Source organism: Haemaphysalis longicornis, unplaced genomic scaffold, assembly GCF_048455015.1.
Source record: "Haemaphysalis longicornis isolate Haplotype H1 unplaced genomic scaffold, Haemaphysalis longicornis Haplotype H1 scaffold_9, whole genome shotgun sequence".
Lineage (NCBI taxonomy): Eukaryota > Metazoa > Arthropoda > Arachnida > Ixodida > Ixodidae > Haemaphysalis > Haemaphysalis longicornis.
This window is the reverse complement of record NW_027526460.1, coordinates 96152006-96172345: the sequence shown is the minus strand read 5'-3', so window position 1 is coordinate 96172345 and position 20340 is coordinate 96152006. Positions and strand designations below refer to the sequence as shown.

The 20340-nt window shown below is 50.0% G+C and overlaps 1 protein-coding gene across 1 annotated transcript in view; it reads right to left on the bottom strand.

Moving 5' to 3' along the window:
* The window catches only part of LOC144151725 (uncharacterized), a gene marked incomplete in the record, with an annotated part of 363083 nt that extends 345401 nt beyond the window's left edge, over positions 1-17682 (bottom strand). Inside the window, 1 exon segment of the mRNA XM_077682846.1 lies at positions 17053-17682. Within this exon segment, the coding sequence (XP_077538972.1) occupies positions 17053-17529 (477 nt within the window).
* Positions 17683-20340: the final 2658 nt, after the last annotated feature.

The window sequence follows — 20340 nt, the reverse complement described above, 5'->3', positions numbered from 1 at the left end:
ATTCCCCCGCGCGAGCAAAACGCGTGCGGGGGTGATCGCGCAGGACATGATTATTTTTACAAAATCATCTTTCGAGCAATGCACTTGTGTACCGTACTGAAGCCGGATTGCATGGGGCTCGCTGTGGACAGCTTTGTAGGGATACGTAGGGTTTATTTAAATACTCAATATTTGCAGTTATGGCCTTCATATAGGGGGCGAAGTACCTTAGGGGCTCGTACTGTCAGCGTTTCCTATCGTCGTCGTCTCCTGTCGTCGCGGTAAATCAAGTTGTCAAACGATGGTCAAAAAAGGAGTGTATAGTGGATACAACCAGCTAAAAATAGCCTAACACGATTTAAAGTAATTTAAAATACAGGAACAATAAGGATTTGTTTGCATTAATAACCAAAATTTGTTAAATTCTGCCTCAAAATTGGTTTCAAACACCAGGTTTTATCTTGTGCGGCATCCTTCTTAGCATGCTGCGGCGTGTGACACGAAGACAACTGACGGGCAGACTGCCTCTTATTTAATCGCTTAGATCTGGCTCAACGCAAGAGGGCGCCACTGCCTCAGCAAGCGCGCTATCGCTCCTCCTACCAGCGCTTCTCCGGCGCCCAAACAAGACGCGCCGTGTGGCAAGAGACAGGCAACGGCGCGCGTTGGCTTCAGAAGCTTTTTTGCGATGGACACTTACCCATTAGCAGCGATTTTGCTGTGAGAAACACCGGCGCACACTGCATGCTTCACCCCTCCCCAGGTTAAGTGGAGATGGCCAGGGAACTTTTATGTTGTCTCTAAAAATCTACCCGCCGCGGTGGCTCAGTGGCTAGGGCGTTGTGCGGCTGAGCACGAGGTCGCGGGTTCTATTCCCGGCCACGGCGGCTGCTTTTCTGATGGAGGCGAAAAGCAAAAACGCCTGTGTGTACGAGATTTCGGCGCACGTTAAAGATTCCCAGGTGCTCAAAATTAATCCGGAGCCCTCCACTACGGCGCCTCATCGCCTGCGTTGCGTCGGCGCGTTAAACCCTCCAATCAATCGATCAATGTCTCCAAAAATCTCTTCCCAGCAGAACACTTGCGTGTAGTAGCGAACCGCCATTGGGAGGGTGTAGGTATATAGCACTCCAAATGGATACACTGGGTCTTATGGAGGTATGTATAATAAAGATGTCAGGACCTGCCTACTTTGGTATCAGACTGCCTATAGGGTACTACCTAGAAAATGTTTTCTGCAATTCATTTGTGTATGGTAGTGAAGCGGCAGAGCGGCCAAAGCATTATTGGACAATTCCGGCATGAGAGTTTTCGCAATCTTCTCTCCTTTTTTTCCAGACTCGCCACGTACCACGAAAATGCCCGGCGAGTACTAAACAGCCCATCCCGTCAACAGGCCGGGGGGGAGGAGGAGGAGGAGGAGGAGGAGGAGGAGGAGGAGGAGGAAAAGGAGGAGGAGGAGGGATGCCTTGAATGATGACAGGTGAACCCGGCAGCGCGCTTAGCTTGCTACTCCGAAAAAATGCATGACAGCCGTAACACTCAAGACTTTAATCTGCCAAACTATTACGCACTTTACGCCTAAAGTTTGTGCACAAAACATGTTTTTCGACCAGATGCAAAGGATTCTGCGAAATTCAACTAATTGCAAGTAATTTTTTAATAAGCTCCTAGCGTGTCAGAAGCGGAATTCTGAGTTGTGTCCGTTTCAAGACTGGACGAAGTTGCAAGGCCTTTAACCCGTACCACTCCACAAAAACCAACGCCCCATGATGTTTACTTGAAAGTTGTCCACATGGCTTTCTTTGATTATTTCTGTTAAGAAAATGACCCCGCCTCACTTGTCTTGTATTACACGTCACGCGCGTTTCGTCTGCTCTCAGCCAATCAGAGCTCGATTTATGTGGCGGACACTTTGAAAAGTGAAATGGTTAAAGCTCAGAAGTCCGCCCCATGTGAAATTCAGAGGCTGTGTGCTAGAGCTTGGCACTAGCACACGGGGGCCGTAACTAGAACGACTCCGCATTGCTGCACCCAGCCAGACGGCAAAACAAGGCACAGCGCCAATATCATACTGCATCTGGCTTAGAACCACCGCAAAAGTGCGCAAAACTCTCACTACGAAACCTGAATGCTCCACCGAGCCACACTCACCAGGCTCGCGGATGCGCGTGGCTCTAACACTTCGTGCGCAGCGCCGATGTGAGACTCTCTCACGATTCGGTTCTGCGACGCTATTCTTTTCGCTCTGACGAAATACGAGACCGGAGGCACCTCGGATTGCGCCACGACGAAAAGAATAGGACCGAGAAGAAAGCCGACTGTGAGAAAATGCAGTTCAAGCACGAAGGCTGGGAATTATGCATGACTGGTGAATGCCATCACGATTGTAACAGACAGAGCCCTCTTTTTTACTTGTTTTGCGCACACATTTTTGGCACAAAACCCTAAAGGCGGCAGTCGGCCTTTAGATGAGAAAGTCACCTGATACACAAGAAATAAAAATAAAAATTTTCACCCGGCAAGCAGTAAAGAAAGCGAACAAGCAAGCAAGCAAGGCAGCATTTCCATGCGCGCAGCTTTCATTCTTTCTTTGCCAATCGCCCACGCGGGTGTGCGCAGCATTGTGTTGCAATGTGCGCGGGCACCAGGCTGGTGCAGTTCTGTCTTCTCGCCACCAGACAACCATTCAGATCTCTCTATTAACCGATTGGCTCTACGATCTTGGCCAATTCCCGTATCAGTATGCGTTACACGTGCGTATGGAGTTGGGGCAGTTCAACTCGCACAAGACCATTGGAGAATATACCGCAGTCCTTCGAGAAATTCAAGAAGCACATGCCACTATTCTCCACACTTTCCCTCAGGGCAATCCCTGCGGGCGCTGAACGAACGCTTATTATCTTTTCTCCCTTAGGGCAACCTTTCAACCACCCCACCAATCCCCAACATTTATGTCGATAAACAATACTGAACTCCCAGCTCGCAATGGCGGAACTTCGATAGTAATCACGGAAAGCTCAGGTCGGCCGCCGGAGCATGACGACATGTAGCTGCAATGCATTCGCGGTCTCGACAACTTCACCAGCCGACTTTTCTCGACCGCTTAGACCAGGGGTCTCAAACACGCGGCCCGCGGCCCTCTCATGAGTGTCTTGGTTCATTTATTTTTTGTTTTTTAAGCGAATGCGTGAGTCGCGCCCTGCTTGTGTATGTAGCCAAGGACGCAAGTGGCCAGAGACTGCTCGAAAACGCGTGTATATCGTCTTTCACGGCTTCGCGTTACCAGAGCGGACACCCCTCTTTTCCGGAGGCCCCTCGATTCGGGCGCCGTTAAAGGGGTCCTGAAATGCCTTCCGCCGATGCATGGATGTACATGTAACCAAATAAAGCAATGTATTAGCAATCTCCTCCTGCAAGAATTTTGTTAAAGCGATGAGTATTAGCTGAGAAATCGTAAATCAAAAACCGCGAATTATCGTCGCGCCGTATTTCCTCCTCCTTTCAACTGTTTCTTCGCTGTTGGCCTCCCCTCCCATGATGCTCCGCTCCTCAGCGGTGACGTACTTCCGCTATTGCGCTCCCACAGACTGCCGTCTGCTACGGGCCAGCTCTTTCGGCTTTTTCATCTCTGTAGACACCATGGAGACAGGCTGGAAAAGCGAACGAATGACCTGGCCGCATGTGTGCGGCCTGGCCTTGCCCTTTCGCGGTGTACGTAGCTGCAGGGCTGCAGTTGGTATCGGCGGCGAACTCGCAGCCGCGTGGGGAGAATCGTGCGCTCGTTCCCTTTGGTGCACCGCGCACTGTTTATCCAAAAAGCGCGGTCTCAGATGTGGCCCCGCTGGTGCCGGGTGTTATTTTGCGGTGGTTGTAATTCCTACTACCGGCGGCATGTGAAAAAAGACATTTTCAACCGACACAGAACCCGTGCACAAAACGCGCCGGATCGGATCGCTTTATCAGCGGCGATGAACGTGAAGGCGAAGAGCAAACCAACGCTGCACTCGATCAGCGAGAACCCGTGTTCTGACAAGCTGCACCCATGTGTTGCATTCAACACTGACGGGAAAGCGTTTGCTTGCACTTGTTTGGATAGTCGTAAAATGTCCAAACACTCCGGCACTCCGCTAGCAGATCAGCCGGCGAGACATTTCGGAAAACATTTGACAGATGGCGCCGTATGCATTAGTGTGTCGCTACGCAAAACTGATGAGACGCTCTACTAAAACTCCCATCGCGGTGTCACGTAGCGGGACGCAAAAATTTAGCGTTTAGCGTATGCAAAGGCCACAAACGCTGTACTAAAACTCTATTAGCAGCAAAATAGCGTGCGTATGTGAAACCGCTTGCGTTTACAAAGCTGCACGCCGAGCGCGTATGTTTCAAACCTAGTGACATCGTTTAAATACACTGGCAATTAAGCACAGTGTAACGTAGTCAGATATCAACCGTATGCTCAGGCGACAAGCAAGAGCTTGTTTTATGTGGGGCGGAGATTGCGCATAAAGGCCCGTTCGCACTTGCGACGAAAGCGAGTGAGAGCGGCAGGAATTCCGTCGCTTTGTCGCGCGACGATCGTTTTTGTCGAATGGTCGGGACAAATTTTGGTTGCGCTACAGAATTCCCGTCGCTTTCGCTCGCTTTCGTCGCAAGCGGGAATGGAAAGTTCTGCCGCTGCCGTCTGCTACGCAGCTCGGAGGTAACCGCGCGATCTGCTCGGGCCGGATGAACGCGCACACTCCCGCACGGCAGCGCCCCAAGCGGCAGACGGCCGCGTACATCGCGCCCGGCGCCCGCCTGGAGCCCGCACTCGGCACACTAGCCAGTAAATTTCAGGCACTATAATGGAGGAAAGATTTTTTGCTTCCGATGAACCTAGTTCTTTGCCCCTGTGTTTTTAAATACGTGAAGTGGTTAGCACGTCGTCCTCACGCAGCTCTGTATCGTCGTAGCATCGCTGATTGTCCGAACGAAGCTTGCAGCTAAGCCAATGAAGCGACCGAAGCTATGTGTGTGTGTGTGCATCGCCTCCTGTGTGTTGTGGACGCGTTCGTTTCGCGATGAAATGCGACATTGTACTTCTGCGGGTGGATAGTGCTTCCCATGGTCTGGATTATCTTTCTCGAACGACGTACCACTCAACCTCGCATGGGGTATGTGTAGTGTGCCTGGCTAAAAGCCTTCTCGCTTGCGCGCCAGAGTTGTGACTTGCTGGCAGCTGCTCGTCCCCGCAAACCGGGTGTGAGGTGAGTGCCGTATTTACGACGGGCAGGAGGAGGCAACTCATCGTCTGTCAATCGCGGTTCAGACTTGCAACGCATGTTGTGACGTTGCGTTCGTTCGAAACGCATCTCTGGATTGTTTTGAAGTTGAATAAAATGTACGCGTCAAACCCGGGCATTCGGCTCAGGGCGTTCTCTGCGATTGCACCAAAGAAGTGCCACGGGACTTTCTTTATGGTACGTACTCACATAAGATAAAATCCACGTCGTGTTATGGCCGTGTTGCATTCAATACAAACGGTTAAGCGTTTGTTTACACTTGTTTCGTTTGTCGTAAAATGTCAAAGCACTCCGGCACTCCGCTGGCAGATCAGCCGGCGAGCCGACGCTGAGCAGACGACTCATCTCTTTGCCGGAAGTGCGTGAAAAAGCCGCCCAATAGCAGGATGTCTAGCTCATGACGAACATCTGGGAATCGATGATGTAGACATGTGAAGATGGCGGCGTCCAAAAACACGAAGGAAAGGGTGAGAAAAAAGCGACAAACTTTGCAACAAAAGCGTGAGCTTTCCGCTGCGCGTAAAAGAGTAATACTTGGCACAGGTGACGTTGGCGACCCAATCTAGCGATTGCGCTAGTTCATTTAGTGTGCTCAAAATGCCTTTCAGGGCCCCTTTAAGTCGGGGGCACAATGGTCACAAGCAACTGCGACTTGTGGATCGAGCACACTACAGTGCGCACAGGGCTGGGAGACCACAGGCCGCGGAGAATCTGCCCGCAGCGTTTTATGACCCCGTGAACGGGGCTGCACGTCACTAATGAGAAGACGGCGGCTTCTTCGGAGTTTTCCAGGCTTCCGCGAAAGCGCGAAGGTTTCCGGGCGTTGTATGGTGTTTGTGGATATTTGCTTTCCTGTTCGTCTTTGTGTCAAACACTTTTACTGCGCTGCAGCTGGGCGAAAAGGGCGCAGCCGCACGTCGGACTCCAGGTTCGGGCTCTAAAATTCACCCACGTGCGTTTAGGGGCGTGTCGCAGCGTTATTTATGGCCTGGCAGAGAGTGGCATCTCGCTGCTGAGGAAAAGACTGCACATTGCGCTTCGAAACTGTGAACTTCCAGACATCAAACGCCCCATATCTGTTCGCGTGCGCTAAATTGAGACGCCAAACCAAGCGCCTATCCTCCGACTCGCAAGCTGTTGACAGCACTGTGGATGGTAGCGGTGCCCCAAGTCAATCATGATAGAGCGCACTATATAATTGTGCTCCTACGTGCCTGTCACCTCCGTAAATGTGACAGGGTTCTCTTTGACTTCTTTTTTTCTTGACGATCTGCAAACAGAGAAGCTTTCTGCTGTGGAAGCTAGCCACAATGTCGCTGTCCAAGCAGTCTGCAAAACGCAAAGTGGAAGACGAGAAGAGGTGCTTTCAGGAGCGATGGGAACTTTCTTATTTTTTCACGGAATAAAGAGACAAGGTGTACTTAGTCTGCCATCAGACTGTGGCTGTGGCGAAGGAGTACAATGTTCGACGCCACTTCATGTCTTGTCATCACGAGAAGTATGGTGCTCTTACTGGCAACGTTCGCGAGCACACCGTGACTCAACTGAAGGCGGCGTTGGGAAAGCAGCAAAACCTGTTCAAAAAGGCGGCGAAAGCAAGCGACGAAACGGTAAGGGCAAGCTTCGTAATTTCTCAGCTTATTGCCAAATCATCCAAGCCCTTCACTGAAGGTCTGTTCGTGAAGCAGTGCCTGCTCGGAGTCGCTTATGCTACCTGTCCCAGCATGAAAAAGACATTCGAGAAAATAAGCCTCTCTCCAAACACAGTCGCCCAGAGAATTAACGAGATCAGTGGAGACATTGAAAAAGGATTAATCAACCGATGCCACGAGTTTGCAGCTTTCTCTATTGCAGTTGACGAAAGCACTGACATTACAGACAAGGCACAACGTGCTATTTTTGTAAGGCGTGTAGACAAAAACCTGAACGTGACTGAGGAACTCTTGGACTCAATCCCAATGAAAAGCACAACCACAGGGGCGGATATTCTTTCTGTTCTCGAAAGAGTGGTCGAACACGCTGGACTACCGTGGGAAAAGTTGGTTTGTTTGGCACCAGACGGTGCGAATTGAATGGTGGGATGCAAGAGCGGGCTTGTTGGTCGATTGCGGACGAAACTCGCTACACTCGGAATCACCAGTCAATTTGCCGCGGTTCACTGCATTTTGCACGAAGAAGCACTCGCGGCAAGTCTCTGCAAATGAAGAATGTCATGGAAATCGTGCTCAGCGCAGTGAACTTCATCCGTTCAAGAGCGCTTTACCACCGCCAATTTGTATTTCTTTTAGAAGCGGTTGGCAGCGAATATGGTGAAATTTTGTACCATACAGAGGTGCGATGGCTGAGTCGTGGAAGTGTGCTGAAACGATTTTTTGATCTCCGGGAGGAAATTGACGCATCCATGAAGAGCAAGAACAGAGCCATTGTTGAGCTGTCAGACGAAAAGTGGCTTGACTCTCTTGCATTTCTCAGTAATATCACTGATCATTTGAGCTACCTCAACATTAAACTTCAGGTAAAAAACAAACTTATCACGAAAATGCATGACGACATTCAAGCCTTTCAATCCAAATTGCAGCTTTGGGAGAGACAGATGAGAATTCAGAAGTTTGATTATTTTCTAACCCTGAGGTCGCAGGAGAACGTGGATAAACAATCCTGCGATAACTTCGCTGACTTCCTCCATGATCTCCAAAGAGAATTCGAAGGACGCTTCCAAGACATCACCAGCCTCGCCTTTGAATTCCGAATTGTTTCGTTGCTGTTTTCGGTGCCGGTGGATGACGCAGCGCCCGAGTTACAGATGGAACTTCTTGAGCTGCAAGCTGACATTCCGTTGAAGCAGACATTTCAGGACGTGGCTGTACCAGACTTCTACAAGTGTATTGACGATGAAAGTTTCCTGGCTCTTCGTCAACAGTCTGCAAGAATCATTGCCCTGTTCGGAAAAACCTACAATTGCTGAAGTTGAACAAGTCAGCTCTCCGGTCGAGGAGGACTGATGAGCACCTGCGATCGACCATGAGGATCGTTTCCGCGCAAGATGTTCATGTGGACATTTCTTCTCTAGTCGCAGCCAAGCGTTGCCAGGCATCAAGCCAGCATGTTTAGAACAATAACAGCTACATTGAGGTTCTCAAGGAATAAAGTTTTGTGACTTTCATAAATGAAACTGGCAATATTTTCTCGTCAATTACTATCAATAACGTTTATTATAGTAAGATACAGAGACGCAGCTGCCCTGAAGCCTCTTTTTGTGAGGCACCAAATGCAGTCACCCCATGTTAAAGCATAAATCGTGGAACCAATATTTGATATTTCAGAATCGGCGTCCACATTTTGGTCATTCTGGAGATTGGTATCGATATGTGTCTCGAATCCTGACACCCAGTTCCATTCAGGAATGGCAGCGTTATCTGACATTTTCTTAATCATCCCCTTCCCTCCCCCCCCCCCCCCCTTCGTTTTAACCTTCTTCGCTCTCCCGGCCCTTGCGGGACTAAAATTTGTGACTGCGGCCCGCTCACTCATGTGAGCTTGAGACCCTTCGCTTAGAACAATCCCGAAACATTATCCAGGTTCTTTACTGTTTGAAACTCAAGCTGGTGAACACAATACCTAATCACAACAAAGGCCTATCCGTAATCATTAATCTGATGCCCGCTTCACTTACACCTATGATATAGGCGAACTTATTGAAATACTTATCAATCACCAAATAGAATGCCACCTCTAATATGTCCAACCATGGCTGCATTCATCACAAACCGGCTTCCGACCGCACGTCGCCACGCACGACTGCCCATGGCTCATCTGCCGGGTAATAAATCGATTCGCTCACAGTGAAGGACTCCCTGACTACACTTTGACCGTCGACCCACGAAAAACTTTCGACCAAGTCAGCCAGTCTGCAACATTGGAGGCGCTGGCTCATGTTTTTTCCCAGTCAAAGGGCTTACAACTGGATACGCAGCTGCTCAACAGCAGACCTATACGTCTCAACGACACAAATCCAGGCTGGACCCTTGCCGCTTCAACAAAAACAGACATTCCATCTACACAAATCACGTGTGTCATCCCGGTAACCCCACAGGGCTTTACACTTGGTCCAATCCTTTTTAACACAGCCATGGCCCATCTGTCTTGGTAATTCGAAACGGAGATATCCGCCAGCTTCACCATCCATGCAGACAACATGGATGTGTGGATAGATGGCAGCGACTTCTTCAACACGGGAATCATACTCACGGAGTTGCAGGCTGCCACTAGCACTGCCCAGTAACCCCTCCCACGGCTGGGGCTAAAACTTGGCCCCGAAAAGACGGAACTAGAATCGGTACTATAATTCGAAGAAGGCCTCTCCCGTGTTATTCGGAGGGTTCGACGAAAGACAACACTAGTGTGGCCATATTGGTGCACGGGATTTTAAATCCGCACCCATCATAGACCACGGGCAGCCGCTTATATCGGGCAAAAATATCCCCGCCACGTGTGGCCATACACGGCTCGTCGAACTGCCTGTCGGTAACCGTACTAGCGCCGAAATAGGGCTTACGCGACTCAAAAATCAGCGGAAGCCTTTAGTATATATATGCTTCAACTGATTAGATGACTCTCTAACAAATACGGCGGCGCTCAGCAGCTCTAATACCAAAACATGGCTCGGACAGTAACTGTTGGAACCCTCACTCACAGTTTCCTGATTTACGATCTCCATAAAACACCAAACAACTCAACACCCTTCACACAACCACTATTACAGGACTGTCCAAGCACGTCCGCGCGTCCGCCAGCGAGCAGGCCACCACCTCCCGCTTAACAGACGTCTTAATGCCTGAAACTCGTGCGCGGTCTGACCTCTAGCTCACGAGGCGTGGGTATCGTTTTGACAGACCGGTACGCACAAAGGCCAACGCAACAACCCACCCCGCCGCTCCCTACATGGTAAACTCCGGTTACCGCTCCCACTGGCCCTTTGAAAGCTGTACCTCGCATGCGCTCATCTCGCCGTGCCCAGCGCCTTGACAGGCTTCAGAGATCCAGCCTGTCAGAAGGACTGGTTAAATAAACAGGCGTTAGCATTACGGGCACTGCCATGGGACTAGTATGGTACAATGATGACTACTCTGTACTCAACGGTTTTGCAACGTTCCCACAACCACGGCGTTTCAATCAGCTTAGTTATGAGCTTTACATCCCCCCCCCCCCTCCGCGCCACTCGCACGAATTCTTATTCTTTCGAAGTAATTCAGCAGCTACCAATTCCATGGTTCACTGCGTCTTCACACGCACCGTCACGATCAGCACTATATCGAGAAACCAGACAGCGCATTTAGCGGCGTGGACACATGGTTTTTTTACTGAGTATTGCATTTTTACGGGGTATTATAACTAGCATACACTTACACAAATTACAGCGCACTTTAATAACTGTGGTTAACATTGTAAAGGGTTTGACGAAAGTTCGTCTGGTCAGGCATGGGAACGAAGAAAACGTCATGTCATGCATATAAAAATGCATATAATGTCATGCTTATAAAAAAAACGCATTAATTCGGCTGCCTCCAGCCCATTGAGTTCTAAAAATAAGGAGTCTTGATAGTACTTCTTTACTCCAATGCATCAGATCTGGCTGTCTCGACGATCTCTACTGCGCTTATTAGAAAGTGCGCATTTTCAGCGTTTAGTTGTCTCACACTTTATTCATCTATCCCCAACGCTTATCGCTTGAGTAACCAACCGGCATTCAAATCATCTTGGAGACATCCCAACACCTTCTCCACCCCGTTAGAGCCTACACTCTCCGCAACGCCGCTACTGCGAGGCTCCGGGAACTCTCTCACCATGTCATGTGCAGCCGCAACAAGAACCTTCACCTCACCCCTCCCCTTACCCTCCACTGAGCACTGAGAGAGAACTGTCCAGCTCGAACCCTCACGGACATCTTTGGCTAGTGATGACTCATGAGAGCCCAAGAAGCCTGACGGTACGCGGAGGTCGTGGAATAAGGACTCCTCCCAGGGCTGACTGCTCTACAAAGTCGTTTATTCCTCCTCCCTATTAACATCTACTATACTCGGTGACAACTTAAGAACGGCACCGGAAGTTGCCGCTGTGCCATATCACCATAGCCGGATGTTTCTCCGCGCGGCGCAAGTAGGGCGTTACTGGGAATATTTTGAACATGGCGTGAGCCGTTCCCGTGATTTTTTGGACTTAATATGGTTATAGACGACTCCAGTGACGACAAACAAACTGCGTGAGACAAGGCAGACGATATCACGCATTCATAGCAAACCCCTTTCAAAACGCGCGCGCACTGACATCACGGGTCTGGCGCTGTGGCGGAGTGATACACTACATGAGGTGGTGCCGTTCTTGAGTTGTAACCGAGTGTACCTCACTGCTGCCCCAACCTATGGCGTTCCTCCGCACCCTATCGTTACCTCGTTAACTGTTGGTTTATTTATGTAACTATGCTTAACTGGCGACATTTACCACTTCTGTTATTTTTAACCCGACCTAGTGAACTCATGACCACGTGAAGTCGCTCCGCGGTTGCCTGAACTCTGCTTACATTCAAAGCGAACATTTCTCCAGTGCGTTCGAACATTTCACCAGTGTGTTTTAACTTAAAACTTCTTTTATTTTGACCACGAACTACTGAACTCTGTCAACAGACCTCATGTGGGTGTTTCTTTTTTTTCTCATTTGTTTCGTTATTCACCTGACGTAGCATGTTAAGCTATATGCTGGGCAGACCTCGTCAGCATCATTACACTGCATTCTCTCTCTCTCTTAAGAAGAATGGCCACACTTGTATACACTCCGACGCGACAATGCGCGAATGATGCCAAGTAGTCCCACCATGGGCGTAGAATAAGTCCATAGGATACAGGATACGCGGATTCCCAAATATCCTACCGTTATTACATTCCGGCGGAAAATTTAAAATTACATCCGAGTTACTGGAGAGAGCAAATTTCCCAACGTGATGTGTCAATTGGCACTTTCCGCTTCTTATTTAGGTGCGGCAACAGCTCTTACAAGGAATCGCGGAAAATTCCGAAGTATGTAAAATTGCGCGCGAAGGCAGACTCAGTTAGAAACAAAATTAGCGGACCTAAGCCGCAGTCGTTTCGAACTTTCCTCCGCAACCCCCGAACGTCTTAGAAATTTTTGAGATAAAAATGTCGCGTGCAGCCGCTTCAAAATACATAATGGGACTCGGGGCGTCCCAAGTCTCATTTTCTGGCGGCTTGCGTGACATATCCAGTCTGAATTGGAGCCGACTTTTATAACGACGGTGGGAGCCATGCGCTGCAACCGCAAACATTGCGTTTACCTTTCTTTTTGTTTTCCTTCAGAACGAGTCTCTAGCAATCAAGCACGCAATGTTCGAATAATCACGGTGTCGTACGCACCGCGGTGCTCACGATTTACACTGCGAGCGAAGTAGAGCACAGCAATGCATCTTCTAGTGGGGAAGAAGCGTCACTCTCTACATTGAACAACAACGCCTTCCAGAACTCAACAGGCTGTGGAAAGAAATCAATGAATAAAATGGGGCGCCAGCCAAGAAGAGCGGGAGAATGCTTTTTAATGTGAACTGGTGAAGTCAGCCCTGCTAGGGACAAGGCTTGTTGCACAAACCAAGGAAACCGTCAAGGAAACAGCCAAGAAAATCACAGATGGAAACGCCATTTCTTAATGAACATAAGACGTGCGTACGCACGCGTGGGGTGATTTCAGCCCACGCGAGTAATGAGTTTAGCGCGACTGTAACTTGCGCTTAAACCGCGGTCAAACGAAGCTTCATGTGAACGTCACCCTCTTTACGGATACTCCCACGCGAATCAAAGCGTGTTTGTCTGCTGCTTGAAGACCACAAAGACAAAATACAAGTTTTTTTTTTTTTTTCAAAAACCACCACGTCAGGATAATGACCATGCATGCTTATTATAGCGAACACCTCGAGCTATTATACTAGATAATAAGGAAAACAAAATGAAGTAGCAGTGACTTATAAGCCACTTTCTCGTACTGACACTGTGACAACACAAGGGTTAGTTTAAAGGGGCCCTCAAAGGCATTTTGAGCACACTAAATGAACTAGCGCAATCGCTAGATTGGGTCGCCAACGTCACCTGTGCCAAGTATTACTCTTTTACGCGCAGCGGAAAGCTCACACTTTTGTTGCAAAGTTTGTCGCTTTTTTCTCACCCTTTCCTTCGTGTTTTTAGACGCCGCCATCTTCACATATCTACATCATCGATTCCCAGATGTTCGTCATGAGCTAGACATCCTGCTATTGGGCGGCTTTTTCACGCACTTCCGGCAAAGAGATGAGTCGTCTGCTCAGCGTCGGCTCGCCGGCTGATCTGCCAGCGGAGTGCCGGAGTGCTTTGACATTTTACGACAAACGAAACAAGTGTAAACAAACGCTTAACCGTTTGTATTGAATGCAACACGGCCATAACACGACGTGGATTTTATCTTACGTGAGTACGTGCCATAAAGAAAGTCCCGTGGCATTTCTTTGGTGCAATCGCAGAGAACGCCCTGAGCCGAATGCCCGGGTTTGACGCGTACATTTTATTCAACTTCAAAACAATCCAGAGATGCGTTTCGAACGAACGCAACGTCACAACATGCGTTGCAAGTCTGAACCGCGATTGACAGACGATGAGTTGCCTCCTCCTGCCCGTCGTAAATTCGGCACTCACCTCACACCCGGTTTGCGGGGACGAGCAGCAAGTCACAACTCTGGCGCGCAAGCGAGAAGGCTTTTAGCCAGGCACACTGCACATACCCCATGCGAGGTTGAGTGGTACGTCGTTCGAGAAAGATAATCCAGACCATGGGAAGCACTATCCACCCGCAGAAGTACAATGTCGCATTTCATCGCGAAACGAACGCGTCCACAACACACAGGAGGCGATGCACACACACACACACAGCTTCGGTCGCTGCATTGGCTTAGCTGCAAGCTTCGTTCGGACAATCAGGGATGCTACGACGATACAGAGCTGCGTGAGGACGACGTGCTAACCACTTCACGTATTTAAAAACACAGGGGCAAAGAACTAGGTTCATCGGAAGCAAAACATCTTTCCTCCATTATAGGGCCTGACATATACTGGCTAGTGTGCCGAGGGCGGGCTCCAGGCGGGCGCCGGGAGCGATGTACGCGGCCGTCTGCCGCTTGGGGCGCTGCCGTGCGGGAGTGTGCGCGTTCATCCGGCCCGACCAGATCGCGCGGTTACCTCCGAGCTGCGTAGCAGACGGCAGCGGCAGAACTTTCCATTCCCGCTTGCGACGAAAGCGAGCGAAAGCGACGGGAATTCTGTCGTGCAACCAAAATTTGTCCCGACCATTCGACAAAAACGATCGTCGCGCGACAAAGCGACGGAATTCCTGCCGCTCTCACTCGCTTTCGTCGCAAGTGCGAACGGGCCTTTATGCGCAATCTCCGCCCCACATAAAACAAGCTCTTGCTTGTCGCCTGAGCATACGGTTGATATCTGACTACGTTACACCGGTTACACTGTGCTTGCCAGTGTATTTAAACGATGTCACTAGGTTTGAAACGTACGCGCTCGGCGTGCAGCTTTGTAAACGCAAGCGGTTTCACATACGCACGCTATTTTGCTGCTAATAGAGTTTTAGTACAGCGTTTGTGGCCTTTGCATACGCTAAACGCTAAATTTTTGCGTCCCGCTACGTGACACCGCGATGGGAGTTTTAGTAGAGCGTCTCATCAGTTTCGCGTAGCGACACACTAATGCATACGGCGCCATCTGTCAAATGTTTTCCGAAATGTCTCGCCGGCTGATCTGCTAGCGGAGTGCCGGAGTGTTTGGACATTTTACGACTATCCAAACAAGTGCAAACAAACGCTTTCCCGTCAGTGTTGAATGCAACACATGGGTGCAGCTTGCCAGAACACGGGTTCTCGCTGATCGAGTGCAGCGTTGGTTTGCTCTTCGCCTTCACGTTCATCGCCGCTGATAAAGCGATCCGATCCGGCGCGTTTTGTGCACGGGTTCTGTGTCGGTTGAAAATGTCTTTTTTCACATGCCGCCGGTAGTAGGAATTACAACCACCGCAAAATAACACCCGGCACCAGCGGGGCCACATCTGAGACCGCGCTTTTTGGATAAACAGTGCGCGGTGCACCAAAGGGAACGAGCGCACGATTCTCCCCACGCGGCTGCGAGTTCGCCGCCGATACCAACTGCAGCTACGTACACCGCGAAAGGGCAAGGCCAGGCCGCACACATGCGGCCAGGTCATTCGTTCGCTTTTCCAGCCTGTGTCCATGGTGTCTACAGAGATGAAAAAGCCGAAAGAGCTGGCCCGTAGCAGACGGCAGTCTGTGGGAGCGCAATAGCGGAAGTACGTCACCGCTGAGGAGCGGAGCATCATGGGAGGGGAGGCCAACAGCGAAGAAACAGTTGAAAGGAGGAGGAAATACGGCGCGACGATGATTCGCGGTTTTTGATTTACGATTTCTCAGCTAATACTCATCGCTTTAACAAAATTCTTGCAGGAGGAGATTGCTAATACATTGCTTTATTTGGTTACATGTACATCCATGCATCGGGGGAAGGCATTTCAGGACCCCTTTAAGAGAATGGCAGCAAGATACACTAGTTACCGCCGATGAACGTTAACGTGCGGTCATAGTTCTCTCTCTGGTTTGGTCGCACCAGGTTGAAAGTTAGCTGGAGTTAACACGCTCATTACTCTGGTGTAGGTAACCTTTCAATGGCACCAGTATGAACGTGTGCATTGGGAAACCTGGAAGACCGTCTCTTTATTGTGAAAACAACGTTCTCCAGGGCCAGAATGGAATGGAAGTCATCCGACGTCAGGTTTTTTCAAATAAAAAAAAAAAGAATGTCGAATGTTATTTCTATGGTGCTTCGATGACAGCTCAACCGGTAAAATAACAATTCTGTTCCACGAAACACATTCGAGCGCTACCGGTGTTTCCTGGTGGTATTTTATTACGGGCTTCTCACAACACGCGTCCCACAAAGGCAACAGCAGCACAACAAAAGCCCGAGTGAAACAACCGCACTCTAATCAGCCACAGCGCACAAATTTGTAGTGCCCAGGAAAAGACATCAAGTAACTCGCGGGCCTGAGGAGACGAAGAGAGATCGTTATTTCGTCTGGCAAGACGCGTCTCATCGATCGTTTCCGTGACAGCTGTGCGTTATGGGCGAACGAAATGTAACACCCGGAATCTGCCTCGATATACGAGGGCCCCCTTTCTTTGATAACGAGAAGTCATTCGAGCCGCGATTACCCAACGCAGAGCCGCTGAGGCAGCCAGTCGTCAGCTGTCCTTTGAGATGGAAATGCATCGATCGCTTCCGCCAAACAGCGCGCGGCATATGCATTCGCCGAGGAAACGCCCCCCGCGCTTGTCAGTGTCAGAAGGTAACACAGCGAATCGAGTCGTTTCCGGACGTTCTTCTCAAGCCGGTTCACGTAGCGCCGGCTTTAGTCAATGAAATACCAGACGGCTGTATCTCCAAGTGAGCATCCAAGCGTCACTTGAAGAAAGAAACGTGCAAAGCAAGCAAGAGTTGCCAAACGTGTGCGTCACGCTTGGAGCAATGCAACTGCTTTTGAACGGAGGTGTACCGGGCCTGTGCCTTTGATCTTCGCGTATTGACTCGACCGATTCGTCGCGCAAATATTCGACGCTCGATCACGGCGGCGGCACGCACGCGTTCCCCTGGAACAACATGGAGGTGTGCGAGGGGTCACTCACCGGGTTGCTGTAGGGCTGCATGCTGAGGCGTATCCCATCGCGAACCGTCTTCTCCCTGACCATGATCTTGAGCTGCATCTTGGGGAAGCGCACCAGCTCGGCCTTGCCCTCTTCGTACTCGTCCTGGAAGTAGCGCAGCGAGTCCGGCCTCACCACGGCCGCTTTGTCCGGCGGCGGCGGGGCCCACTCGCCGTCGAAGCCGTACTCGCTGGCCGCCGAGACGCGCGAGTGCTTGGCGGCCTCTTCGAGGGTGAAGTACACGGCCGTGCCGCCCTGCTCGAGCAGGACGCGCACGGCCTGCAGCACGCGGTGGCGGTGCTTCGGGTCGCTGACGCCGATCGCATCCAAGTCGGGCTCGCCTATCTGCTTGCAGATCTCCAGGTCGTCGTATCCGTTGTCCACGAAGCTCTCCGCGTACTGCGCCAGCCCCAGGGTGCGCAGCCAGTCGGCCACGATGCTCTGCTCGCCGGCGTTCATCGTGAGGCCATGCCCCGCGCACGCGGCAACCGCGACACACAACTGTTTTGTCGGGAGCAGTCGCGCTAAAAATGACACGGACTCCGCAGGGCTGCCGCTGCCGACGCTGCTCTCCCCGATCGCTCCATCACGGAGAATGGCAGCCGGATGCGACCGCGACGCATGCGCGGAGAGCGCGCGACGTCACGTCCGGTCGCCGCTCGCGCCCCGTGGCGCCGCGCCTCGGGGCGTCCGAGAAGCGAGCAGACGGACGGCGACCACCGGCCCCGCGAGAAGGACTGGCTGTTCTGTGGGGCTGGGGTGCAGCGTCTCGCAGATGGAGCGGCTGCCGCGCCGGTCGGCCAGAATGTCCCCGAGGGGTTCCACTTACCTCTCGCCGTACAGTGTTCCGAAATGACAGGGACGTCGAATGGGCGCTCCGGGCACGCGAGGGAGAGACGCGCGGACGCTGAGGCGCTGCTATTACACTGCATTAGTGATGAGACTGATTATACAGCGCAGCTTAGCTCGAAATTTGTAAACAAAAGCGTTCATTTCTCTTTGCATTGACAAGGTTTCATTAATAATGCAGATGCCGAAGATGACTAACTAAGGTGAACTAGTGATACTCCAAGCCCAATGTTATACAATGTTTTACATTTCTCGCTCTGCGGAAATTATCACAGAAAACGTGAGTAAAACGTATAGCTAATCTACATGCAAAGGGACCGTTTATTACGCCTTGTCATTTCTCACGCATAATGGAATACACGTGACATGCGACACTTTTAATTATTACGAAATGAATACCCCCGCCACCGAGAGAAAACATGAAAGGAGTGAAAATAAAGAAAAACAATATAACAATAAATAACTAAAGCAAAAACCTCGTTCAACTAAAAAAAAATATCCGGATGGTAGATGTCAGGAGATAACTTTCCGGTTGTTTTGTTCAGATTTTTCCGCCACTGAAATTGCAAAATGGCTGATTATCGTGATGAGAGCATATATCGAAGACGCATCGAGTGGTGCGTAGCTTACGACCTAAAAATAACTTAAGGCGTTGTGCTGCTCAGCACGAGGTCGCGGGTTCGATTCCCGGCCGCGGCGGCCGCTTTTCTGATGGAGGCGAAAAGCAAAAACGCCCGTGTGTACGAGATTTCGGCGCACGTTAAAGATCCCCAGGTGGTCAAAATTAATCCGGAGTCCTCCACTACGGCGCGCCTCATCACCTGCGTTGCGTCGGCGCGATAAACCCTACAATCAATCAATCAAAACCTAAAAATAACTGTCGGTAGTCACTAATTAATGATAGAGTTAGTGGCCTTGTTTTTTTCCTTCCTTCCCCAACCTCGGAATAAAAATTTCCCGTGGATGCGGGGGAGGGAGGGGGGGGGGGCTTGTTTGCTCCCCCCCCCCCTCCTATCCACTTATGCCAGTGACCCCAGGTATCGTGAACTCCCGAATGTAGGAATTTTTGCATCAAGATATCGTATGTTATCTGTCACTCCATTTTTCTCAAACCCTGAAAAAACATTTGCTACTCAATGCTAAGGACTCTGTGAGTTTTACTACATTTAGTTCCTGTTGTTATGTTTGTTTATAATTTGATATATAGCGCGCTAGTCTCTAAGCAACATTCAGTGCATCTGTGAACATGTATAATGACTGTGCCATAAGTGTTCTTATGCATGTGTACCATGTTATAATGATGTATTATCTTCCGTTATTTCGTTCTAGTATTTTAATATCCCGCATTATGTTAGAAGTCTGTCAAAACTGACACGAATATGTATTTATCTCGTCGGACCCACGACTAGGATTTGGCTATGGGTCCGCACAGTGCTGTGTGTGTTTTTTGTTACTTCTTGCTGTCATGCTGTATGAAGTGAAATGAAATTAAATAAAGCACTAAATAAAAAATGCGAAAACAAAAAGGTCAAGGGGTCATAGACAGTCCTAATGCTACTTTATATGTTTTGCGTATGAGGCCTTCCACATTGCCCTTTTCAGTCTCACAAAGTACTGCCAGAGTACTTCAATGCTTTTCTCAGCCCTAGAGGCGACAAGATTTGCACAATAAATATCCTGAGTACATCTGTCTTTCGCATAGCTCTTTTCTTGTCCCTTAGTGATCCTGCGAATCATGTGGGAGACTTGTTCAGCGGTGCATTTAAGTCTGTTGAGCAGTTGGATGTTGAAGCGATCCGATTGCTAAAGCACGCCCCGGATTCGGACTGCTGAAGTTTGAACAATCAAATGGCCTACTTATGCAAAAAGATGGCCACCCGGTAAAGCGGTGCCGGCGCGTGCGATGGCGTCATCGCCGGGAGAAGTTTTTCTGGGCACGTTCGCCGGCCCAACCAATAGCTTAAAGGAGCCATGAAGAGAAAACAAAAGTTTGTTTTATTCGAAAGATTAGGTGTTTCATAGTACCCCAAGCGCTTTCCCGGAAGAAAATGATGCTTTATTCACTGAGAAATAAGGCAATTTAAGCCAAAATTTTAAATCTCCCGCTAAAATTGCACATTTCGTCACGTGAACAATGGCGTCATACGAGCCGGTCCATGAAATAGATACTTAGTATGTCGACTCCATATAGCACCCACACGCGGGAGTCGACCGAGACGGCGGCCATTTTAAAAATACTAGTAAAACCTAGTGCACCCGCAGCCCTAGTCATGGAATCGCCTGATCCGGAGTACAAAACTCTCGCCTAGGAGCTCGGGCTTGCATTTAACAACCTCACACCACTTGAACGCTCAATGCTTCTAAGTGCACGAGCGGCAAGAGTTGTGGGATACGCGGTGGACGGGAAAGCGACCATTCCGC